Source organism: Empidonax traillii, unplaced genomic scaffold, assembly GCF_003031625.1.
Source record: "Empidonax traillii isolate 1590-97213 ecotype Southwest subspecies unplaced genomic scaffold, ASM303162v1 scaffold187:size1931383, whole genome shotgun sequence".
In the NCBI taxonomy this organism is placed as follows: domain Eukaryota; kingdom Metazoa; phylum Chordata; class Aves; order Passeriformes; family Tyrannidae; genus Empidonax; species Empidonax traillii.
Window position 1 is genome coordinate 286,802 of NW_020955380.1, and position 27,254 is coordinate 314,055.

At 41.4% G+C, this 27,254-nt stretch overlaps 1 protein-coding gene across 7 annotated transcripts in view; it reads right to left on the reverse strand.

The window, feature by feature from the left end:
- LOC114058792 (6-phosphofructo-2-kinase/fructose-2,6-bisphosphatase 4) overlaps nt 1-27,254 on the reverse strand; it is a 51,322-nt gene continuing 24,068 nt past the window's right edge. For 5 of the 7 annotated variants that reach the window (XM_027886495.1, XM_027886498.1, XM_027886496.1 and 2 more), the window contains exons 3-15: nt 24,386-24,482; nt 21,980-22,046; nt 20,721-20,795; nt 19,830-19,886; nt 19,393-19,514; nt 17,527-17,734; nt 16,818-16,964; nt 16,125-16,229; nt 14,307-14,436; nt 13,890-13,952; nt 10,743-10,807; nt 7,640-7,695; nt 1-2,856 (exon numbers count right to left, since the gene is read on the reverse strand). In XM_027886495.1, coding sequence (XP_027742296.1) covers nt 2,850-2,856; nt 7,640-7,695; nt 10,743-10,807; nt 13,890-13,952; nt 14,307-14,436; nt 16,125-16,229; nt 16,818-16,964; nt 17,527-17,734; nt 19,393-19,514; nt 19,830-19,886; nt 20,721-20,795; nt 21,980-22,046; nt 24,386-24,482 — 1,199 coding nt within the window. In that variant the 3' untranslated portion in view covers nt 1-2,849. Of the gene's footprint in view, nt 2,857-7,603; nt 7,696-10,742; nt 10,808-13,889; nt 13,953-14,306; nt 14,437-16,124; nt 16,230-16,817; nt 16,965-17,526; nt 17,735-19,392; nt 19,515-19,829; nt 19,887-20,720; nt 20,796-21,979; nt 22,047-24,385; nt 24,483-27,254 lie in introns of all 7 variants that reach the window. The other 2 variants (XM_027886493.1, XM_027886494.1) reach the window with 2 other exon arrangements.

Consider the following 27,254-nt stretch of genomic DNA (forward strand, 5'->3'; position numbering starts at 1 on the left):
CACGTTGTAGCATTTGATCTTTATTACTTGGATCAAAGGTCAAATGATTACATTTGTCTGAAAGATCACAACGAAGGCCAACGATGTAAGAAAAGACAATTTAATCCCATTCAAGAGACTGCATCTGAGCCAGGCAAGTGCAGTAACAGTCAGAGGCAGTAAAGTAAATGGGTACAAATACAGACGAGGGTTTTCCCCTCTCCTGTCAGTGACCAGTCTGTCAGGAGGGGGGGACATACACTTTTAGAAAGTGACAATAATCTGCATTTCTCAACTGTGCCTTCCCAGAAAGGCAGTGATGGTTACACCCCAGGAGAACCCATCACTCACTCCAAATCTACATTCACCTCAACTCTACATTCAAATACAAATACAAATTTACACCTGCTCTTGCCAGCCAGGGTCGGATGCAGTCACTGATTTAGTACCTTCCTAATGCAGAACAGACAACTTTTTTTTTTTTTCCTCTTCAAGTATCAGCACAACAGTTTATTTACACTTGTATACAATTCTTTTTACTGAACACCCATTGTAGTAAAACACTCATCACAGTATATTTGAAAGCAGGCTACAAAAATACCTACTGTACATAGAACATTAAGCCTCGAGGATGTTACAGCACCTCTGACAGTTCAGAGAGGTAAAACAAAGGGAGAGAGGAGACATTTCAAGCCATGCTCACCAGCAAAGAGAATCAGCCCCTGGGCTCAGCTCTCACTGGGGCAATATTTTCCTTCCACCAACATTTCTTCAGCCAGGTCTGAGCTCAAGAAGTATCACAATCTGCTGGTAAAATCCTGCTTTTTTAATGCAGCCTCCTGGGATTTGCCCTCTGTAGCTAGGGATAAACCCTGGCATTCCCAGTGTAAAAACTGTTTAACCACTCCTGTCACGGCTGGACGGTGCAGGAGCAAGGGTTGCCTCGCTTTCCCACGCCAAACTGGGGCGAGGAGGGGGAATTACTCCTACAGTTTTGCCACAAAGGTGGCCTTGTTAACTCCACATCAATAAATTAACTCCTCTGAGCAGCGCTGTGTGGGCTGTCTCCTCACCCCATAACTACAGACACAGCTGAATTAATAAAGGTCTGAAATGGCATTACCAAATGCAGGGATGACACACACACACACAAAGCTTTAGACAGCAGCACTTGAAGCAAGTCTTTCTGGTCACACATTCCTCTTCTGAAACAGAATCCAGTGATGCTCTATGGCTTACTTCCAGAGCTGAATATATTGCTGAATTTAGCTTATTAAAAGAAATTAATCACAACAGCAGCACATTATTTTATAAACCCTGCACAAACAGAAGACGATGTAGCCCTTGCCTGCAAAACGATGTTACGAGGGCCTGGTATTTCACACAGGAATTGAGGAAAGAACAAAACAACAGAACCACCCCAACAACTTACGTGGTAAAAGCTCAATTAACTGAAGAGTTTCCTTAGAACAAACACAGTCAAACTATCAAAGAACAGTTCTCCTCATTTCAGAGCTAGAGCCAGCAGCAGTGCTGGCAGCACACTTCAGTTGTCTGGTAACACGCATACAAAATATACTTTGATTTAGTACAGTTAAAAAGGTCGTGGCCTCAACAGACAATTCCATTTTTAGCACTGGAGTTTCACTAGGCGTAAAAGAGCAGAGAAGAACTGGGATGATGGAAGGTGCTTAAAAACAATACAAAAAAAACTCAAGGCAGGAGGGCCATGTTAAAATTATTTCAGAATTTACCTGGTGTTTTTCTTGCATGAGCTGTTAGAATGGTTAAACTCACCTAACCTTTCTGTACTGTTTCCTGATGTACGTATTAAATGTTGCTATAAAAGAGAAACACATACTTTTATGTTGAAATTCATTCCAAAAATTGCCTAAAGAAAGAAAATAATCACAACACTAACAAGACAAGCAGCTTCTTCAGACCCTGACAGTCTGAATCCTTCTCCCCTCCCTTCCAAATTCAGAGAAGCTGCTCATCCCCTCCCATAACTGCAGCAGACAGGACATGTCTCTCTCTCTCTCTCCATTCATTCCCCAAGCTGCCAGCTGTAGTCACACTTATGCCCCCCACTTAATACTGTGTCCCCCACTGCCCTCCAAAATACAGCTGAAGTCTGGAAAATGTTAAAATCTTGCTGAAGCAGCAGAATCTTTCACAGGTATAGGTAGTAAATCTAGCTTTAATGCTTTGATTTTCCAAAGGGAAAGTCTCCCCTCAGAAATTTCAGAAAAACTGTAAGTTGTTGTTGGCAAACCAAAGCTCAATTTAAAACACGTAACAGCTATCAGAGCTGATGGGCTTCTCCATTTAAAGCAGCTTTGCAACATGAAGCCTCCAATGCTCAAAATGTAAAATTTCACCCATTTAAAATACGCCATCAAAAAATCTCCACGTAATTCTAGGCAATCATTCACAGTAAAAATAAGAGGAACTCTTAGAAAAACACTTAAAAAAGAAAGTAAAGTCTACTTAAAATCTGACAGTAAAATCAACACGGGCAATTAACCATCTCGCACAGATGAACAGTAAAAACCCACTGAAATTGCACAAATTTACATATGAAAAAAAAAATAATCTTAAAACCAACTCTATTCTGCTTCCCACAATCTTTTTACGGATACCTTTCGGCACTGGGAGTTATCCACAACTACAGGTTTTCTCCAAAGAAGCGGGATCACATTCGAAATGTCTCAAAGTGAAGGGGAAGGCGCGTTCATCCCGACCTGCTCCGACACCTTCTCCACCTCCGGGCCCTGAGCTGCGCTGGAGGAAGGGCTGCTGCCCCGGGAGCTGCAGCTATAGGTGGGTGGGCACTGTCCTCAAAGCCTCTTCTCTCGACCGATCCACACCTACATTCTGCAAATTTAAAGACAGAAAAAAAAGACTGTAAAGCAAAGGTCTCACAGCCAGGCGTGGTTTGGCTTAACAACAGGGTATTACTTAGAGATAAGTCTGAATGCTTATTTCCTCAGAATGGTTTGTGAAACACAAGGAACAGCCCCAGTCCCTGAGCTGGAGTCAGAACCAGGCTTTGACTTTGTTCCAGGCACCTCACAGAGCCCCTCAGATACCCAAAAGCAGGATCTCTGCTGTTGGTGAAAAGCATCCCTAAGACATGTATTATTACACCAGGTCTGGTAGGACAGTTGGTCTCTGAACACCATATGCAGGTCACAGTGTTATGGGTTTTAAGACCTTTTTATCCTTTTAACCACAGTTTTAACCACATTTTTCTAATGCCCTGTCTCTCCTGGTCTTTATGGACATACTAAAAGGAGAAACAGAACCCTGCAAAGGTCATAAACCACACAAGCATCAATAAAATCTGGAGGGAGGGACACCCACCTCTCCTTGTTCAGAGAACACAGCAGGAAATGACTCCTTAACACCAACAGCCATAAAGCTAATTCTGATCCTCCCTGTGAGCAGCCAAGTTACTGGAAGAACTCTGAATAACTCCCTGAAGAACTGGTAACATGAAGTGTTCCCTAAAGAGCCGGTAACATAAAGTTTAAATGCGCTTCAGGGTACACAGGCATGTTGGCAGATGTCACACTGACATCAGGGTATGTTTCAGTGGCTTTATAACCACATTCATTAGAGTTCACTTTCAAAACAAGTCTCTCCGGTCCAACTCCAGGGAAAGGAGAGCCCCTCGAGCACCCAGCAAGGGGCACTCTCAGCACACCAGAAACACAACACCATCAGTCAAAACATATCAACTTAAAAAGCAATTCAATCCTCTCCCTTTCTAGAGTTTTAGCCATTTCTTAAGAAAACAGGATATAAACAAGCAGCACCAGATCTTCTTTGGGGGTTAAAGTGTGCCAACATCACTTCTGCCCTTACCAGTTCTCCTACATCCATGTCAGCCCCTTCCTTTCTCATCAGTCTTCAAGCTCTCAGGTAAATTCCCTTGTTTTCCACCCTAAACACCACACAAAGGTTTCTGAGAAATCACACACAGAGAACGCTCTGGGCAGAGTCCTGGAAACCCCTGCACCCACCAGCACATGGCCCGACCCGCTCTGACTTCTCTCTTTGAAGGAAAGCAAAGCAACAACCCAATTTCAGAAAGGGACACACAGAAAGCACCAACATCTGTCTAAGAACACAAGGAGCTGGCAGAACAAGTCATATTCTGCATGACTGCACAGCAGGGGAAAAAACAACCAGCCAACAGAACATGCTGGCATTTGGTGTGTTTGTTTGTGTTTTTCTTAGCAACTTACGCAACTTATACCCAGAAATTCCTTGGGACTGTGGAGATGTCTCCACAGGCACTCCAAGAATATTGGCTGAAACCTTTTAAGCTGATCATCTGATGTTGATTCAAAGAAAATTAAATGGAGCATGAAATGGAGCATCAGTATGCAGGAATCCAGAGGTACTGGGAATTAATCCCCAAGCAGCAAGGACTAGAGAGCTCTAACATGAAACTAAAAGGAAACAAGGTGATTAAGGCACGGCAGAAGATACCTCTCACTGACTGAAATAAGCTATATTGGATGGAAGCAGCATCCTAGCAAGTGAGACAGACCCAGGGGGAATATCAATACACAGGCAAGAAAGTTGAAACCAAAAAGTGGTTGGATTTGAATAAACACAAACAGGCTGGGGAAGCGAAGCACTGAACTGTCACAGTGAGGGAAGAAAACTGGGATAAAGCCTAACAAACACCCCCAAGGGCTTCTTAGACAAACACAATAGATAAGAGCGAGACCAGATGAACAGAGGCTTAGAAAGGGATCGGTATCCTCAGTAACAATAAACGGATTCCTACTCATAGGAATCCCATTAGATGAGATGATGGCAGCTGGGATTGTATCCACTTCCAGAACAGCCAAGGGCATGCAGAGGGAAGAGCTGTGCAACAAGGACAGTGCTGTTGCTCAGAAAGGTGACTGAGGTTACTGTCCTATTTTTGGGACCAAAAGGTGTCCCTGCAACTGCTCAGCACTACCTTCCCAAAGCACACACCTGGACAAACCACCATCCTGGGAATAATACTGCCACACACCAGCAGCAACATGGTCTGAAGAGGCTGGGAAACACAGCAGTGGGAATAAAACCCACACACACCTCTTGTGAATACTTCTTCTACCAAGGCATACGGACTCGCACTCAGTCAGCCCAGGCAGGGGTTCACTGCTTCCAGTGCCCACTCCCTGAGGCAGGAGCAGTGTCACTCTGCCTTACACAAGGGTCCATCTCATCCATCTGAAAAACAGACAGATTAACTCAAAAAAACTCCTACATCACCATCATTCTCCTCCTCATTACACTCTTCCCTTTGTACACTTTTTTCCTACAGAGCAGAGCCTGCCCCGGTGAAGTGCTGTGCACAGGACAGGCCCTGCCATCCCAGTTTTACTTTGATTTAGCTACATGTGATCTGTGATCTTCACAGCAGAACAGGAAGATTTCACAGAAAGGCTCCTCTAAGGAAAAGGAGAAGCCTCTAGGGACAAGAACCAACACAGGCACAAAGAGAGAAATAAACAGCACGATACAAACATTCCAGCCCCCATCAGGCAGCTCTCCCTTGGCAAAGCTGTGCCACCAACTGTTCCTGCCACTCCCCGTCCAGCATCAGGCCTTTTGTTACTGAGGAAGTAAGTCAGAGAGGACTGTTGAGCAATCCTGCTGTAAGAGGAGATCCCTTAGAGCATTCTGCTTTTAAATATCCGCTTCAATCCGTTGCACACATCAGCACAATGAGTGCTGTGCTCAGCAGAGAACACCCCGCAGCCACAGCCCCAGGAAATCGGGCTGGCAGCAGCTGGCAGGGGTGGAGGGTCCTGGGTGCTTCTTCTGCTTCTCCTTCCTCTACAACCTCTTCCAGAACAGGCAAGCTCAGCTTTCCTCTCCTGCCAAGTTCCTGCCCTGTCCATCCTCCCTGTCCATTTTCTCTGACAGCCCGAGCCCTCCTTTCTCAAGCAGCAAAACTCAGTTTTTCCACAGCAGACGCCTGCACATGTTTTGGCTCCATCAAAAATGCAACACATTTAGTTTAAACTCTTTCCAGCAGAGGTGACAGCACTCCAAGCTGTCTCCATGCAGCTACTCAGTACCTGACTCTGGCCAGATCCCTGCTACCCCTTGGGAATGCCACCTCAGCTGTCAGGTAAGAGCAACCAGACTCACTAACTGGTGTGTGAAAGGGGGTATGGCAGCTCAGGTCTCCTCCTCCAGAGCATCTTTCACAGCAAAGCCCATGCCCAGGGGCTGGAGCAATTAAACAAGAAAAAGTGACCAAACATTTCTATGTCATGGTCGCAAACAGCAACAAGAAAATGATCCAGGTTCCCCCACTCCCAGCCCATCCTGGGACGCTGGTTTAACTAAATACCAAGCAGTACAGCAGGAGGCTTTTTGGTCAGGAGGTTATTTGGTTATGGCAGACATTTCCGACTTCTGAAAACTTCACTCTAACTTTAGAAGTGCAGATATGCAACACGTTCTTTCTGAAATCCTGGTTTTGGAAAAACGTACCACCTGAGACACCCAACAGATAAAAGCTTTCCACAACCTACACACTTGCTTACATTCAAGATTAAAAGACCCCCTTAGAAAACAGTTCCAGGATATGGTGGGTTTTCTGCCTTTCCCACCTCAGTGGTGTCTACTCAATGGCACAGGTTACTCCCATGGCCTCACGTTGCCCATCGCGCCCAGAAAGGCACTGAGGCACCACGTCCCCAACAACCTGCAGCCCGTGAGAGGCTTTGCTATCGTTCAGTTTTGGATTCACGCCCTGCTGGTTTGAGATCCCCTGTCTGCTGGAGCACAACCCAGCTTCAAAATCCTCTAACCCTCCTGCTCCGAAACAGTCAGTGCTGCTTACTGGAGCCCAGATAAAATCTGGGTACAAAACAACTGGAGCAGAACTGTAAATGCTTGATCAGCCGTGTCCGTACAAGAAGCAGGAAAAGAGGGAATTTAAAATCACTTCTGCTGATGGGAAAACCCTAAAGCCTACTTAATGCAGAACATCTGTTAACAAAAGTCATATATTAAAAACATTTATACACATTCCTGTTCTTTGAATAATTGTCCTGGAACTAAGTGAAGACTTGCTACCCTTTTCCAACAGTACATCATTAATTAGCACGTGTAGAGCACTAGTGCTATGGACCAGCAGGATTAGGGGTTTACAACTATGGGTTGTTACTTTACACTACACAGCAGTCCAGTCACTCCCAAGGGCACTGAAACAGATAGTACTGGTGCCTAGAAAACAAACTTCAGACCTTCTTATCTCACACAGGATGTCGTGTTTCATGGCTTTCATAAATACACTGCAACTAGCACTAAATGACTGCTGGCTGCTACAGTAAAACTTAATGCTGCAGGGTATTTAAATTACAGCAATTTACAAAACCAGCACTCCAGCAAGAGCCGATCAATGTTTGATAAGTCATCCACAATAAATTAGCCAGTGCAATAGTTTTATTGTGATCTGATAATCTTTTCAAGTCATATGCTGTACAGACATTTGGTTTGGATTATGAGTTGGGGTGGGGTGGGGCTTTTTTATTTCAAAGTGATTGAAATCATTAGTTTTTCAATTTATTTTGAAGTAGTAGGATGAAAACAGCACCCCAAGTTCGATAGTTGACCAGCACACAGGATTCACTGATGAGCAGGGACTGTTACAAGAGCGTCCTCGGGAGGTCTGGAAATGTCTACATTCTGTATAATAATAAAAATACAGAGAATATTTATCATGCAGCAGTAAGAGCAACAAACCACCAATCAGATTCCTTCACAAGTACACAGCTGCATTGATTCAGAAGCAGTGATTTTTTTTTTTTAACCCCCCACACCCCAAGAGCGCAGCAGAGTGACAGTCAGTCGCTGTCCCAGAGCGAGACAGCAGGAAAATGTATTTACAGCAATCACTGACCCCCCGCTGACAGCACTACCAAAAGCTCAAGTCACTCACATTTAGGAAGAAGTCTTTTACAGGCCCAAGCAGGAATCTACTTAATCATGTGCTTCAGCACATACACATCTATCCATTAGGCAACTTGCAGTGTTTTACTGAACTATGCCACATACTTCTGTCCCAAGAGAAGACTTGTAACGTTTGTTTGTGTTATAGGCACATACCAACCCTGACAAAATTAAAAGATATATCCTCAGACATGCCAATCTTTCAAGGCTGATTACACCAACTAGGTGTCACCTCATTTTGCAAAGGCTGCAGAAAAAACCATGCCATCCAGTTATTCAAAACCAAACAAAACCAAGAGCCCAGCACAGCCAAATGCTCCTGCTGGGAAGTACAGCTGAGTGCAGCCACATGGAACCAGCTCAGGAATCACACCTGCCTCGGACACCTCATGCAAGTCCCAAAGACCCTGCAATCACTATTCTCCCTTCCATCAAGAGAGCAGACTATAATAAACTGTTCTGAAACTCCTTATGAGACCCATTTTAGTAAGACTGTTTCACACCTTTCACTACCATCTCCCTCTCCCCCCCCCAGACTCAAAAAGGGTTTCATGCTACGAGCAATCTCCCTGTCAGTCATTCACCAACTAAGCCAGAGATGCAAAGCAGACATTTCACCCCAGTGCTTGTTTTCTGACCCAAAGAGGGGACCCAAAGCAACTCCCCTGAATTATTTTCAGTAAAAGACCATAGACTCCTTCACTGGAAAAGGTCAGAACTTCGGCCACTGTACTGCTGACAAACACAAGGCTTCAATCTGCTACAGACAAAACCACCATGGTACAGTGAAGTTCACACATACCAGAAACAAACACTCCAGAGCCCTGCCTGCATTTCTGCCACGTGAAAATAGACGCTTTCAGCTGAGCCCAAAAGGAGGGCACTGTTCTGCACTACAAGGGACTGGTGGGGGCACAGAACAGCCCACTAGGCAATTCTCAATCCAACAGTTTCATTGTTTAACAATGTTGTTATGTGATGCTGCATTTAATTAAATGCTTTGACTTCAATAGACGACTTGAAAACTTAATTTTACAGAAGTAATTAACATTTTTGTAGGTGATGAAAATGAAAGCTTTTGAAATTTTCATAGTTCTGTGAGCAGCATTTAAATGCAGACAGGACCAACTCAGTCCTTTAATCAGACCTCCTAAATGAACAGAGTGTCACCATCCACAGTCACCAGGCTGGGTCTCCTTCAGGGCAGAGGGAGAAGAGAATTTGAGAGGTTTTAATAAAAATGCCTCTGCTCCTTTTTTTTCCTTCTTTTAATATTCATTAACTCAATTTACAATTAGTCTTGTGTCTTTGTGTCCACTGCAATGGAACTGTTTGCATGATCCTCTACATGCACCTGGAACACAGACACCCCACACCAGCATGGCCACATCACTTGCTAGACACGTTGAGAGTCAAATGGTGATTTATTTCAGTCACTTGAAATAAACCTCCTCAGTTAGAGGAATGGCATTTTCAACAACATTTAGCGAGCTGTAAATTCAGCACCAATATTTTAATCAGCCAAACGAAAGATTCAGTTCATCTACATTATTTAACATGGATAACCTACTGCTCCGAGACCTCCTCATTTATTTTCACCACGCTTCTCCAACTTCAGGCACTGTGAAAACAGATTTCCTAAACCTGACAAACCAAACTAAGATACAAAAGGTGGTAAAGCAGAACGACAGAGCAGAAAGGGGAGTAGAGAGGAAATATGCAAAGCCATTGTCTGACAGAAAATGTCTTGGCTGCAGGTGACCAAAAGTCAGTAATTTCAGAACTCAGAATGCCCACGCCATCACAACAAAACTTCTTTGCAGAGCCCTCCAGCACGAATTCTGCACAAAAATGTACCCTCAGGTAAGAAAGGCATTTTGTGTCACATGCCCTGTTGAATACACACATAAAGCCTCATTTCTCACTATATTCCTTTCACTTTCCACCATAAGCCCTTGTTCTGAAAATCACCAAACACAGTCCTTTTTTCTCATGTTATCAAACTGACTTTCAGTTCACCAGCAGGCACCGCTTGTAACCTCAGCATGGAATCAGTGCCACACCTGGGGGCATTAGCATGAGGATCTGCAAGGGGACCAGAGATTTTTAATCATGGCACTTTTCACACAATTTTCAGAACATAGCAATGGGAGAGCTTTGCACAAGCAGCAGAATCAACCTAAGCTCAGGTCAACACTGAGGAGCAGAGAAACACGTGCCTGACACAGGGAGATCATGAAGCTGCCGTGGTCTGACATCTCATCTGCACTTACATTTCACACAAACGCTCAATTTCCTTGCCCCGGTTGTCCTGCTGTATCCTGAGATCTAGTCTTCCTCTCCAGCTTTGGCTTAAAACACAGGTGACATCATCAATTCCTCTTTTTCATACAGCAAGGATCGCAGGGATGAAAAAGCTGATGATCTCTCTCTCTCTCTCTCTCCAAAACAAGCATGGCATTCACAACATAACTTTTGGACTACACCCTACTTCTGCTCAGTGACAAAGCCTGGCAGAACTTTATGCTGTTTTCAGATGGATACCACATCTTCAACTTCACATTCATTTTTTGAAGATAAACTATTCCAGCTCTAACTCATATAATAAATTTGCTCAGTAAAAAGGATTTCCCCCCCGCCAACAGTAAACCAGTAGTAAAGCTTGATACATAAAATTAAATACACTCAGTTGAGTTATCAAATCATTTCTAATCACAAGGACAAGGAAAATCAGCTCAGACAGTACATTACATCAAGTTCTCCAAGTTGAGAGATATTCTTACCTCGGGTTTATCTCTGTGTGTGTTTACAGCTTCCACATTCAGAAATATAGATTCTACTTTACATCCTGTTGATAAAAAACATTTTTTAAAATACATCTGCTTTAGAAGTGAAGTTAAAGATGCAATCTAATTTTGAGTTGGTGAAGGTTAATCACTTTCCCCTCTTCTGATTTATACCAGAATTTCCTGAATTATGAAGAACTAAAGCTACTGAAATAATCTATTTAATTAATCTAGTGAGGAACACTATTCTCAATCTGATAATCCATCTCCTCACCTTAGCTCTATCATTATTTTCTTTGAAACAAATTCTTATTTTGTTAATCATACATGAATGTTCAAGTGAGAAAGTTCTTACTTGTAACTCTTTTGTTTTTAAACATCCAAGATACCTTAGAATTTCATTGCAATACAGAAGATAAACGCTGCTCTCACTTTTAAACGTGAAAATGATCACAAAAGGTATAGTGTGTTGTTAGCAACCCCCATTCCCCTACACATGCAGAACAGTTTTAATCCCCAGATAAACAGAACTCCAACACTGACTCCTGAAAAGGAATTTCTGCTTTACATTCAAAAATTCAAAACTCCAGTGAAGGAAGAAAAATTTAACGGTCAGAAGAAACAACAATTTCCCAGATGGTATAAACTTAGGTTATTACATAATTACTCAATACACCATGGGACCAGCATTTTAAGAAATATCTGATTGCCAAACACTGTTCTATCTCACATGAGCATAACCTTTGTAAGCTACTCCTACTCTACACAACATTCATTATTAGTTCCTTTGACCTACCACAGAGACCATCTTCTATCACAAATTTCCTATCACTTATTTCCTGAAGTCATAACACACTCCACAGAATTAGTACAAGACAAAACCAAATAATTTCTTAGAAAGACACCGCACTTAAAAAAAAATAAATTAGTAAGGCAAGTATTTACCTTCCTTTAGGGAAACCTATTCTGAGAAAGCCCATTTGGCAGATACACTATAACCAAACACTGCAGGAGGGCCAGCACTCAGAGAAATAGTCAACCATAAAACAGGTTTGAAGGAGGAGAAGCACACATCTCCCACTGGAACAGGACCCTCAGTTTTCCTTCTGTTCACAGACCCACTGTGACCCTTGAGACCAAGCAAAACAAGCTCTGGCCCCTGCTGCTGGCCATTACACTTCCAGAGACCTCTCAGTCCTTACTGATTTTTAAGATCTGAAAAAAGCATCATATGGAAAGCTTTAAATACAAACTAAAGGGACGTGAGTTACTCCACAACGTGCCTACTCCCAGCTCATTTTTAATTACTGCTGACCAAGTTCATACCTACAGCAAGCTGCAGTTTCTCCTTCCTGTGCGCTCCCACACAGACCACCACTAAACTGGACTGCTGGGTAAAGCTCTCATTTATCCTAATCCAACTGTCAGGCTCTAACAGATGTTCCCCTACTGCTGATCAGACACTCAAGGCGGGAATGATGCTGTTTCCAGCGCCAGGATGAGCAAAGCCCCGGGGGAGGCATTTCCCCAGAACAGGATCAGCTGGAAGGTATTAAACACGCCAGGTCTGATCCTGCATCCTGCCTTGCTGGAGCCAAGCGATGCATCAGCTTGAAATAATACCAAGGATCAGTCCTGCAGGAATGTGTCCTCAGATGGTTGAATTCCAAAAAGCAGGTTGACTGAACTGTGCTGATCAGACATCCATACAAAACTCTTTAAAAATACGACTGTGGCATTTCTTTCACTGAGGTCAAAAGGGCAAGGACAGTATTTCATACCGTTTTGTTTCCTTCCTCATTCAGTGTGTGAGCACACACTGCAAACGTCCAGGCCCTCTTAAAATTTATGAATGGTCACCCAACTACCCACAAAAAAACCCCCAACCGACCAACCAACCACACACAACAAAAATTCATCAGAAAACCCCCACAAAACCAAAGACAACCCCAAACAAAAACATCTCAGTGGAAACAGGCTAGAGACTAGTGAGGAAAGAGAACCAATTAAAAAAAAAAAAAAAAAAAAAGTAGTTTTAACTGCTCTAAATCTCTATTTTCAAAACTCCAGCTTGTCATGCAGGGATGAGAACACCAGATGTCACCACAGCACAGGCAGTTGTTACTGTAGGACAATGCAGCAATTAAATGACAAAAATCTCTTCAGGCAGATTTCCCAGTGTGGTAGTTACTCTGTTTCGTAACGTATTTTGTTTCAACTTTTTTTGAAACTTAACAATTGAACAAAATAGAGGTCTAGACCACTGCTTTTCAAAGCTGATAATCAAAGACAGCTTTGCACTTCTGATTAATGACTGGACTAGCATTTTTGGGCAATCCATTTCCTGGTGAGATGTGCAGATAGTTCTCTGTCTATAGATGATCTTCTGAAGTGTGATGAAGTATCAGAAGACACTACTCAGCCATCACTTAAACTAACAGGTAGCAGTAGGTACACATTAAGCTGAGGTTGAAATACACAAAACTTCATCAGCAATCAGCCTAAAACCCAAAGCAGGGCATGTTACAACCCACACCCCACGCTGCCCAAGCTGGCAGAGGAGCCCAGTGAAAGCCCCTGAGCCAAGCACTGGTAACAGCTGCTGACAAACAATGCCAACATCAACAAACAAGGTGATGCATGTGGTAGCGTGAAGGTCCATTAAAGAAAATACTTTAGGAAAAGAGAATAAAGCTACTAAAGGCTAAGAGAACACCCTTTGTAAGATGATAAACCTATATAAATGTAAATTGGTCAGTCTTCAAAAAAGCAATACCCTCCAATACATCAAGGAAAACTGAGATCTTGCTGTACTAGACATGTAAATGCATGGGTTTGCCAGGAGTAGTGGAATAGCACAAGAACTGAGCACAGAACTGTCCTCTAGCACTTACAGCCACTGGTGGTTTTAGGCCTTCACCAACACATATGTATTTCCTGGCATAAAGCAAAGCAAATGTAATCCAAGAGATTCACTGATTCTAACCAAAGCTGTGTAGGCAAACAGGCAATGTCAAACCTAACAGTTCAATTCCACTGGAAAGCAAAATAAACTTAGGTTTGATTTAAATGCTTCCCAACCTTTCCTGATGACAAAGACAGTACAGTTAGACTCACATATTAGATATACTTAATTCCACTTACCATAAGCCACTGGAGTTAGCTTTAAGACAGTATGCAGTGGGCACTTCAGGTAAGGCAGTTGTTCTGAGAAATCAAACCATAAATTACATATGAAATACAGGTTACAAGCAACTTCTTTATTATCTTACAGGTCAACCACTTAAATGAGTTTTCATCTGACAATATATCTGTTTTCTTCCCTGGCATGCAAACAGAGATGCTAATAATCAAACAGAGCAAAAAAACAGGCATCATTGTTTCAGGTGAGGAGCAGCTCAATAACATCAACCACCATGATTCAAGTGTGGGTCAAAGATAAAAAATTAAACTTGGGTACTTGTCTAACACAGCCACCCCCTGATGACACAGGAAATTGTTAGAATTTACAGTTAATTTTCAAAAAAACAGACCACCTGTAACATATCAAGGAAGACTTACCTGCAGGCTTGTCAAGAAAATATGCGAGCAAGCAGCGCATGACAGCTTGGTGACATATGACAAGCACATTTTCCTGCCTTTCAAGTTCCATAATTACGGGCTCCAGTCTCTGAACAAGATCTTCATAGGACTGGGTGGGGAGGAGAAATACACAGCACATTAAAAAGGGAAAACTCTTTGAACAGTGTATGTATATACAGGGGATCTTACTTTCATATTAGTCATCTTCTACAGTGCACAGACAAATACTGCAATAATAATTTTCCTTAAACTGAGCACACAGTTCAGGTCTTCCAGACTATCAAAGAGCAGACACATAAAATAAATCTCCCTCGTGGAAAACCTTTATTAAATTAGCCACTTTGATCAAGAATTTCCACAAAATCCCTAGAATTTAATTCACACCACCTGCAAATACACAGGTTAAGTCTTGCACATCATTTTCCATACCTCATCTTCAAAAGCATCCCTCTTCCAAGCAAAAATCTGGGAAGCCCAGTCTACAGTAAGCACACAAAGACTTTACAAAGCCCAACTTGTTCAGGCTGCCCTTTGAAAACAAACCATGGGCTTGCTGAAGCGGCCTGGTGACAGCAGCCACCATCCCACTAGAAATCACAGAGCGAGGGGAATGGATGCTCTTGCAAGCGCACAGGGAATCTGCTGCAGGAATGTTGCTGCTGGTGAACAGCAGGGTTTCTGCTTGTGCATGATTAAGTCGATTTTCATGTCCACAGTAAAGACAACACTTCCAAAACGTGTCATGAAATGTAGGTGTGGAGAACTCAGCACATCCCTCAGCAGGGCAGGGACTGAGCACAGCAAAAGCCTTTGCCCTGGTCTCGAGGCAGGATGGAAAGTGGCCCTGCTGACAGAGCCCCGGGCAAGAGAAAGCCCCTGGTCTCCAGCCAGCTGTGCAAACCCCCTGGGACTGTTACCAGGGACACAAAACTGCCTTTGACAAACACACAAATCTACCTTTGACAAACGGTTGAGCTCAACTAATCACCCCAAGGCGCTGAGGGAGTTTGAAATGTTTGTCACCGTCCCGGAGGACAGCACCGGTTTGAAAAACAAACAGTCCTTGTTCAAATGGATTAGGAGAACTCTGCAGCTTAATGACTGCCTCATTAGTAGGACCGGGGGTCACACTCCCAGGAACGCTGCTCTTATCACAGTGATTGCTCCTGACTGCTGAGGAGGATGATGACAGAGCTCTGGTTCCCCACGACACGAACAGCGAGCAGCTGGTCCAATTACTCCTCCACCCTGCTGCCCAGAATCCTGAGCCTTCAGCACCCACCGACAGGCCCTGTGACCATCTGGTAATTGCTGCACAGTAATGGGGTTGCTTTAGAAAAGCTGTCAGCAAGTGATGTTCCCAGAGGGAAGGAGTGTAATAAAGTGAAAGACCAACGTAGCTTGAGATTCCCTCAGCATTTCATCCAGAGCTGCCTGCAAAACAGCCATCACCAAGAGCAAGGATGAATAGAAACAGCCCAACTTGGCAGTATTTTTGCATATGCAACAGTTGAAGCCTTGTAATTCTTCCTGCTCTATCACTGCAGGACCAGCACAGGACCCATGCCCACAAGATCAAAGCTCTCCACTGTTTTTCTGAATTTATTGTTCTATTTTTCAAGCCCTGACTCAAATTAAATGGTCTGGGCTCAAATGCTGCAAGCTCCGATGTACTTTGGAGAAAGTACAACAAATAATCTTTTCATTGATTTTTAAAATTTATTTTTCCCGAGGCCAGCATGCATGTATTCAAGCAGACAAGGAAGCCTTCACCTTAAAAAATTAAAAATAGCATACCTCCCCTTTAGGGTATCTGTATCTGTATTTGTCTTGGTCTCTCAGTGCAAATTCAAGGGGGTAATTTTCCTGTATTTCCTCATATGTCATTTCTTCACACACTCCCTGTAGGTTATGAAAATAATTAAAACCCATGTATTTCCAGCAGTGCCAAAAGCAGGTATCACTGTTAAATAAAACCATATATAAACAACCTTTAACGATTTTATTTTGTTACTCTGACACTTAAAATTGTCACACATGATAAACAGGACACTCAGCTGGAGTCAGATGTGGTTAGAAGGAATCATTAAATGTCTATATAGGTGAAGCTGCATATATGGGCAGACAAGGTCACATTTCATCTATTAACCCTGCTTATATATCTTAGAGGTGCAGTTGGAAGTGCCAACTAGCAAGCCACAACTACCCTAAAATTCTTTCCAACCCCCACTTACCCAAAATTTCATAATATTATGGCTTCTACAGAGAAATGTTTTACTGGGAAAGACACAGCAAGAATAAATTAACTATGGCAAAATTTAATAAAACGTTTAGCCTTGTTAACAGGAATTAATGACAATTTTTCCAACCTCTAGAAGCAGCTTCAATAACTTTCCATCCCATAAAAGGCATATTATTAAAATACCAAGTACTTCCTTCATCCCTAGCAATCAAAGCAACTTATTAGACACTTAAAAGAGAAGAACTTACAGCGTCTATCTCATTCAAAACCTTCCACTGCTCATAAGGCACTCCCAAGGCTTCAGCAGTCTGAATCGTCCTTTTCATCTGGCTGGTCCAAACCTTCAGATCTTTGATATTTTGCTCATTAATAAACTGTGCCAAGCTTTTGGCAAACTGAAAAAAAAAACCATGAGACACTGGATGAGGGCTCGGAGCCAACACACTGTGTTCAGTTTGGAACACATGGGCTCTAGCCTCTGTAAATTCATTATAACTTCTCCAAAATGCTGTCAAAGTTTTCGCTAAGAAATACAACACGCTCCGTTATCCAAGTGCGAGAGGAGAGGAAAGAAAAGTAGTACAAGGAAAAAACAAGTTTTCTGTGGTTTCCGACTTCATTTCCAGGAATTTTCCTTTCAGCTTTAACTTGTGTATTTTCCCCATTATCCAACTAGTCAGGATTTTACAAAGATACAGTTAAAAAATAAAGCCCTCTTGCCAACTGCTTTGTGCCGCAGGATAAAGAGGAATATCAGCCAACAGAAAGACAAACAGATAAGAGTACAGATCAAATCACAACACACAAAGTGCCCACCCTGTTTCCACTACCCAAACACGCAACTAAAAAAAGTCCTTCTTAACCACGTTAAGAGGAAAGGCCGTGGAGGAAGAAAGCCATAACTGCACAGCACAGACCCACACAAAACCCCGTCGCGCTTGTCCAGCAGGTACGTACTTCTTTCCCCCTGACAGACAGCCCAGGATCTCCTCCTATTCTCCCTTTCAGATTGAGTTCACTTTCTCCATGTCGACAGAGGTAGATTGACCGAGGAGTCACATGGATATTCATGAGGTAGTAGACAATCCGGCTCTGGATGTGATCCATCACTCTGTTCACAAGATAACTCCTTCCGACATCCATAATTTTAATGTAAGAAAGATCCCTTTCAGGAGCAAATAAAAGGGAAAAAAAAAAAAAAAGTAGTAAGATTGCGCATAGTTTCTATTAGCACATACCACAGTCTTTCCACCCTCTTCTTCTCATTACAAAACAAAGGGGCAACAAGCCAAAGAAATGAAAAAATCCTCAAACAGCCATGGAATATGCATTAGTCCTAAGAAACAATGAGTACTCCAAAGGTACGGGATGAACTCTATTCCTTTAACATACTTTCTTTTTCTGTTTCCTCTACTTGCACTTTGTCCAAATCTAGATCCTACTCTTGGCAAAATACAGCCCTCCCACTGAAAGAAAGATTCAGTGGAGTCACTGAATATACCACAGTTGAATAAGATATCCAGCTGTTTTACAATACCTGTTTTTTTTTTTCCAGGTTATAAACACTTTCCTTCAGTGTCTGATTGCACCTGGGGCCAAAAGGCACAGTCACTCTTTCCCCATCTCAGTTAATCCCTCCAGAAAAACCAGGGCATCAGAAGGACCAGGGATGAGTCTGAGGCAAGACATTTTCTCAATCGCTCTTTCAACTACTTATTAATAATACTGTAATTTATCCCACCACTACCTTCTCTCAGCGTCAGACAGCTAATAATTTCAACTTTCACTGCTTATTCTTTCTCATCTGAGCTATAATTTTAGAGCTGCCTCTAGTTTACAGAAGGGGAAGAGTCTAATAAGCTGAAAATAATCGCTATTGGTTTCTAGCGATGCATCTGAGACATCACACCACGATGAAACATGAAAACTTATACTAAAACCAAATGAAGGTGATGAGAAACAAGCATCACCTCATCCCTGCTAGCGTTCTTTAGAGTTAATCATTACTATTCCAGCCAGGCACCACCATTAGGTCCATCACAGAAATTACACGCATGAACTGAGCCGATTGAAGCAGCTTCACGCTGCTTACACCCAATTACATTAAAATGCAGCTCAGCCCTCCTCGCAGCTCTGGTCCTGAAACAACCCAGGATCACCTGGTATGACTGCAGCCCCAAATCCCACTCTGAAATCCCAGAGGGGAGCAAGAGAAACAGGGCTCCTCCTCGTATGGTTCATCCCTACCTTACTTTCAAGAGTTCAAAGTTAATGAGAAAACAGAAGAATGCTTTGGTATGAGGATAAATAACCTAGCTAAGACAGTTTCTCACAGCCCTGCATCTGCAGGGTAATTTGCAAGCATAAATAAATAAATAAATAAATTTAGAAGTCACATTTTTAAGAGTGATGTGTTCATAATTAATCTTAACTATGCCAACCGATTAAGTTATGCTTATAAATCACTCAAGTCTCCTCTGCATACTAAAAAAACAAGTACCAACCGACCACTGTAACAAGTCTGGAATAATTCCTAAGTGCTGGTTCTATCCCAGAAGAATCATACCATACTTCAAGTGGGAAAATAAAAAAGAATATTGTCCCAGAGTAGACTTGTTAGGTAATTTTCCTCAAACAAGGAAGTTTCCAGGCTACACTCCTTGAGTCAACTCTCTCTAATTCGCCAAAGGAAAAAGAGCTTAAGCCACTAAAAACCACGACTTGAAAGCCCTAATCCCCACTACAGGATGCTCTAACCCTTAAGAAAATGTTTTAATAATACTGGATCACCAGTGATGATCACAGTATTGTTTAATCACTTACTTGTCCAGAGTTTCATCTAACGTCTCATATGAGTTCTTGTAGCACTCTATTCTTTTCATGAAGTCTTCTGTTGCTTCATCATTACTACAATCAACATAGTCAGGACTACCCAGCTTCACTTGCTGTTGAAAATAAAACCAGGAGAGCAGTACGTGAGTTTCTTTCCCTTTTTACGGAAGTTTAAAGAAATAGGAAGGGGGAGAACACAACAAGAAGCTTTGTCTGCAAGTAAGTTAAAATACATGTAAAGCAAAAATAACTATTCTTCAGAGAAAAATAAACTTCTGAGTTAGTAACATTCACATGGACAGGAAAATAAATGAAAACTGTTCCATTAATGGGAACTAATGTGGTAGTTTTTTGCTATTGGAAGTTCTTACTGTGTACTTCTAAAAACACTGAGGTTAAAGCAAACTTTCCTCCATCACAATACTCACCACAATGTTTGCAGCAATGACCTCTGGATCGACACATACTGACTCCACAAAAAAAGTCTTCAGTCCAAATGGAAGTCACAAGAACAGAAGGAAGGAATAATACATTAAAATACCTCTGGAGACTAACACACACAAGCAGCATATTGCCCACTTCCATGCTAAGGCCTGTTTAGCAGTGTCCTATGTTAAACTTCCCTCCATTTACTCAGGAAGTTTCTCCAGACCCTCTCATCAGAAATTCCTGGCTGACCATTCCTTGAAGCATCATTCTTTATACCCTTTTCCCCAATGTAGCATGGAAGGAGAAGAAATAAATGCAGAGGATGCATGTTCAGCCAAACAAACAGTAACTAATGTTTTTAAAATAAAGTCCCTCAGCTAATGGAGTAGGCTCCTTAAAGAGAGGTTCGTGTTTTGCTGTGTCAAAGGTTTATGGAGTTGTAAGCTTAGTGGAAATGGATTTTTACTGGAGAACAGCTAAATGCAAAACAATCCTGGACACAAGGAAGAAAACCACAGGAAGTTTTTGGTTTGCACAAAACTAACACAGAATTCCTTCCCTGTTTCTGCAGCAAAAATCTGAAGTGCACAAAGAACTGTATTTTAAATAGTTCTTGCTGACAGTGCACTCAGAACTACAGCTCCAGGATGACAGAATTGAAGCCACAGCACAAAATAGCTTAGCTTATGAAAGATGTGAAAAATGAGGATGGGGTGGTTTTTAAATCAGAAAAATTTTTTGGGAACACAAAGTGCATTATTGACTAAACACTTAAGAAGGGTGTGCCTTGTGCTAGTGCAGTTCTTAAACTCAGAGTACAGATAAGGGCAAAACTATCCCTGCCTTACTTGTCCAGGCATTAGCTCAGAACTGCTTTGTTTCTGACTCACCTTATACCCATTTTCTTCACCAAATTTATAAATAGTTTCTCTACGTTCTCGAGTTGTGTTTGTAGCATCAAAGACCTAGGAATAATTACAGGGAGAGAGAGAAAGGAATTTGAAAACCATCATAGCCTGTTAGTGATAATAAAAATAAGGGTTCAAAGTCCTTCAATGTGAAGGAAAGCAATGGAAACATTTCCTCTTTCCTTTACCCCACCACATCAACATGCTCAACAGGAAAGCAAAGGCATTCCTACTTTACACACACTATTTTCTAAATACTAAAAAGAGTAATATTTTGAAAGCACTGCTAGCAGAACACTGGATTTGAAAGCAGCAACCAGAATTTAAACCTAACACGTAATACAGGACAGAATCTTCCTCCTGGTCTATTATCACCAATAAAAGCTACTGCATAGGTTTTAACTTCTGCTACACAGAAGAAGATGCTGCAATCAATCTGCTATTCAAAATGCAAGTGAAAATCTTTAAAGGGCAGAAGATCTGCAAGAGTTGTAAATTCTGCCCATGGATTACAGGATTAATGCAGCCTTTTTTCTAAGGACTTACATTTGGCTCTGAATGTATCAGCGTTTCATCTAAGTAAGAAGCCTGCCAAAATATAACGTTTCCCTTGTGTCTCCAGCAGAACTTACAGTTAATGGTTTTCCCTGATTAGTTAATGAAAACACCAGAGCTGTGTCAGTAGTCTGAAGAAAGACATTACACAAATTAATCTGAATGAATATGCAATGACAATAGTTGAACAGCTGATGTTTTGCATCCCATTATTAAATACTCAGGTATGCATCAATTTATTATGATGTTCCTCCTGCTCTCTTCAGAGATTTCTCACGCCAGTAACACAACTGCCAAGCACTACAGAGGATCCTTTTTTTGTTCAGCAAGTCTTTACCTTCCACTTGGAACACTGGACTATCAAACAGAAACAGAGGTGCAAGCAAAACATCAGGTATGTTTAAGGGCACATTATACAACATGGAGAGAAGGTGGACATCTTTCTTGCTGTTACTCTCTTTCCAGCTAACCCCTCAAATCAAAGGCAGCTGCTCAACATGGCACCATCACCTTGAAATTAAGTGCTCCTTTCAGCAACAGGGCAGACCTAACATACAAATTGCCAAAGGAAAAAAATCTGATAAACTGAAGAGCTATTGGAATTACTCAGTCTGTGTATTATCCAGCAGGCACACACTGTTAAGAACAGAAGCATCTCAAGAATGTGTCTTCAACAAGAGACTTACAGCCACATGCCCGTTTTCTTCACTGAGGTACTGCCGGACATCATTCAGCGCTGCTAAGGCACACTGTCTGAAAAATGAGAGAGTAAAAGTCAAATAATAGTCAAATAATTTTATTAATGCTTTTGTGCCCTGCAAATGTTAGATAGTTTATCTCAAAAGCACAGTCCTCCTCAAAGCATGGGAAAAACCAACAGAGGACAACCAAGCCATACCAAGGAAAGATGGTCACGTCATCTTGCTCCTCTGTGTAACTGAGACCACTTTACATCACCACAGAACACCCATCAGCTTTGCTGACCAGGATAAACTTTCACTGATCTAAAGTAACATTGCTGAATCACCCCTGCAACTGTATTCTTTTCCCAATTAAGCTATTCAGATATTTGCTTCTTAACTTGGTTCTCAAAGGAGTGTTGGGGGGAAATAAATAAAATAAGCCGACTTAAGACTCTTATCTTGTGGCCCTAAGTTAACATGAAGAGACAACTATTTTTCACCAGTCCACTTCTCTTTTTTGTGTGAAAACTGCTTATGTAAAAAACATGTGTTGAAACAGGGAGTAAAACAAACTCAGCATCAAGTATTAGGGTGAAAATAATATTCCTTTGCAGTCACCAACCCAGTGTAATTAGTGCTGGAGGCAGCTGAGGACACTAACACCAAAAAACCCATCCCTACATACTTTACACTTGTGTTAAATCTGAGCAAGAACACACTCATTTGCAACTTTCCTATGTCCCCAGAATCAGTATTATCTTCAAAGTCCATTATGATTCCTAACACATCAGTAATGCTGGAGGGCAACATTACCATTGTACATGATTTACTTGTTAGGAGAACAAAGCCCCATTTATTTCCAGTAAGTGCAGTCTCTTTGCAGTACCAACATAAAAGCCTGCCCATTTCAACAGCCCTTCTCTGCATCACTCCTCGATTTTGACTTCCAGACTGAGACTCATAACTCTTGTATTTACCACATTCTGCATGCACAGCTTTATCTTAAAAGAGAAATGAAGGCTTTCCAATCCTGACAGTATTTCCACATTAGCACATTTAATAGATGTCAGGAGCTGAGATTCAACAGTCAAATCTTCACTGAATAAATATAAACCCTTTTTACTCATTGCTAAGCAGGCAGATTAGCTCACACAGCCCTTTTCACGTTGCATCCCTCACCATTTAGTTAAAGAGGTGACACAGAGGCACGTTAAAAGGTTTGGTTCTACCTGTAAGCAAAAGGCAGTGGCTTGCAAGGCTAATGCACCTCTCAAAGCTACTCCTTAGTCCCAAAGGATTAGGAGGTTCTTATGCAATTTGTTCTACTTAGCATTAGCAGCACTCAGTGCTGCTGAGAGGGAAATGGAAGGGGAGGAACAGCCACAAAACAGTCACAAAAGAAAGTCCAGACATTTTTGGTGCTTGAGCTGAAGCTGAACTAAGAACAAAACAGTCCACATTTTTAGTAGCCTAAATAAAAAAAAAAATTTCCATTCCTCTCAAATTTCTGCTCCTTCTCATTTCGTGCTGCACACTCTTAAATGCTTTCCTGAACATACTAAAAAGTACAGTGAATGTTGAATTCAAATCAGGAGACCTTTCTCTTCATCTAACCTTGCTTCTCAAGGTCTGTCTCTACATTAAAGCACAGCCTCTTTCCACATGAGGAGAGACTCAGACGCTGCACATGGACACAGATGTTCACACTGGTTCTGACCTTGCTTTGCACAGCATTAGCAAAACATGGCAATTTTAGAAGCAGTGCATTGACTGACTGCACGAGGCACCTGCGTGGTGGACAAAAATACAATTTCAGGGAGAAAATTACAGGGTTTGATTCCTGCTCATTTGAACAGGTAATGACAAATCTGTTCAAAGTGCTCCAGGTGAATAATTCCAGTATGCAAACCAAAAAGAAAAGCGGTTATGTGGCTTTTTTTTCTCTTTTTTAATGATCCAGAAAAAAAAAGGTCTAAAATGGCTTTTTTGGAATTAGGTGGCAGGAAGAGTCACATCCATTAACTGATACCTTAAAAAAAGGTAGGAAAAGAAGTAACTATCTGCTAAAATTGCTTTGCTTTGAGTGAAAATATCGTAGAATATCTACAGGAATAATAGTAGTCATAGCCTACTGAAAGGTGAAAAGGAATCAAGAAACAACTTTCTCTCCATTTTTGATGCTTGAGATTAAACAATCAACAAAAAAAATCCCCAAACTTTAATCAGCCTAAATAAATCCCTTCTCCAGCTTCTCTGGAATTTCTTCTCCTTGTCATTTCATGCTGCAGTCTCCCTAAGGGTCTTCTTGAGCATACAAAAATGCAAATTAAATCCACCCCTAAGAGCAAATTACACAGGACATCATTCTAATACAATTAGCGTTGTGAACCAAACAGAATCAAGACTTACTTCCTGATTTTCAAGCCTTCTTCATTGTCAGGCAGGAAGAATTCAAAGGATTTGTACTTTTTCACCAAATCTCGACGATACTGACCCACATTAAATTCTGCCAAGAGGAAACCAGCGTTAGTGGGAGCTACCAACAGTCATGGGAAAAGGACAGAAGTTAAGACAACTCTGAAACCAATCCACCTGCAAGGATAAAAATAACTCAGGACGTATGAAGTTACCGTATCATACCAATTCTTGTGTTTTGAGGGGTTTTGAATACAAAGACGACGATAAATCATGGAAATGGCTAAAGAACATTTGGGTTGTAGGTAGTTTCAGTGGAGTGACCTGGCCATACTGAAATGCCTCTGTCAGTTTGCCTGGACAACAAAAAGAAACTCTTTTCCTCCTTTACAGGGGTTACTCAAAGTCTATGAAAGACTACTAATGATTACTAATGATTATTAATAATTATGATGACTAGCTTTTTCCTCTGTGTATATACACAGTTAAATAGTATTCTTGCAACACCTCCCAAAACTTAGAATTCAAGTAGTGGAAACATGTTTTCAGAACCCCACTCAAATACTTCTATTCCTTAAGGATTAGCACATCCTATTTCACAACCCCTGTTCCATTTATTAAAAACAAACAAACAAACAAACCCTTACATTGTAAAAAAAAACAAACACACATTAAAAAAAAATATCAGCATTGAGTATGGAACATAATCTCACTGTGATCTGTTAACAGTGGTCAAAGAAAATTATTCCTTGGGGAAAGGTCCATAAGGTTCATGGCCATACAATCATACACGTGTCACAATACTGGGTATGGGATTAGGGCAAGACAGTTCTGCTTTGCTACAGAACAGACAATGACACTGAACCTTAATTAATTCATTCAAAGGCTCTGAAAGTAGGTCTCTGAAATGCAATTAATGTCTAGGTTGTTTCTGACCTATAGCTTTTTTTTCTGTTGAACTACAAAGCTTTTTCTTTTTCTTTTTTTTTTAAACAGTAGATCACACTGAAGTATTCTGTTTGAGAAGCTGCCAAGGTACAGCTATTTGGCAGACTTTGCTGCTGGAAAGAGGAAAAGAAGCAACAGACACTACTGTTGAGTTGTAATTAAAAAAAAAAAAAGACAGAACAAAACAGTTTAAGAACCAGCTGCTGTATACAAATTGCTGCTGGGACTGGGGGCAGAGGAAAAAGATACAAATTTGCTTATTTCCCCAAAACTCAAGTTTTGTTTGAATTCAGAAATGCTGACGGAATTTTTCATGGTCAACTGCATGACATGGATTATAAAACAATCCAGGTTATTCTGTGATGGTTTTACCAAGCACTGGCCACACAAAAAGGTGGGTCCTGGTAAGAAAAACAGAAAATGCAAGAAGATCAGATGGCCAGTGTTGTCAGACAACAGACCTTTAAAAATCAAAAGTAATGAATTTGATAAGGAGGAATAGGTATTGCAAAAGTGTCCTGCACAGCAAAGGAAAAGTGCTATCTAGAGGGGCTGATCTTTAGCCCTTGTTATTAGCATCCATCCCTATGGAAAAAGTTTCCCAAAGTTAACGGGTATCACAACTATCACAGAGCCACAACTATTCAAAAAAGCTTCCAAGGTTTAGTATCTAAAAACCACATTGCAACACAGTTCTGTTCAGGCATCTAATTGACCTCCTTTCCTTCAAAAAGCCCAGACAAAAGTCCTCTGTATTTTTAACCATTTCAACCCTAAACAACAGAGGATTCTGGAAGGAAAAAAACACAGAACTGATGGCTGAAATGATTCAACTAACACCAACCCTGGGCTATTTACCTCCACCTTCTGCTCTTGAGCTCTCCAGTTGGCTTAACGTTACATGGAAAGATGGCATTTATCTTTTCCTCTGGTTTACATAACCTCCTAATTTGTACCATCTGTCTCAGAGAACAAGAATGCTCCCTAAATTAAGCACACAATAATTTTAAGACATTAAGAGCCATAGGGTAACAGATGTCAGGGCTACTAGATACTGATCCTGTATTGATTCAGTCCCATCAGCTGGAAGCACCAGGCAGTGTGTCATCTGTTCCCTCAGTCAGGCACTGAGGGGTTTTACATTGACTTCAACTTCACTACAATTGCATCATTGATGACACAAACAGGAAGGCTCTGTGGTTTTCCAAGAAAATCCCAAATCATCCTTTCTAACAAAGACAAACAGTAATCAGCAGCCTTGGATGGAAGCTCATATGGCAACTTTATGTGGAATATTTTTTTTTTAAATTAGGCAGCAGTGCTCCAGTTTTCATTAAGCACAAGTGCACGTGTTTTCTGATGAGCTGCTCACAGCAGCCCATGGACCTTTTCCTGTAACTGAGGCCAACCACACCTACCCATTTTACTGTATTTGGGATATATTCAACCAAGCATGAGCCAGATGTGGACAATATCTTGTTTGTTGTTCAATACTGGACTTGTCCAATACTGGACTTCTGCTTTTCAAAGTTCACACAGCGAAGTGCTCTACACAATGACATGTAAACACATCTACATAAATTGAGGTTAAACATGTACATAACAAACAAGCATAATTATATCACATACATTTTATCAGCTTGGATATAGGCTAAACTACTTAGACTGTTATTCCATTTCAGCCTAACAGATAAACCCAAACTCTCCAAGTACCTGATACTGCTCCTCAGAAGGAGGAGCAGTGTGAAAACAGCCAAACTCAAGTGATAATTTAAATCCTGTAAACATCCTGTAAATTCTCACACTTAAACAATATATCTTCCATAATGTCTCTTCTAAATAAAGCACATCTAAAAAAAATAAATAAATAAAGCAAGTTTCTAAAAGCTTAAGAAAACGCCAATTCAAAAAGCTA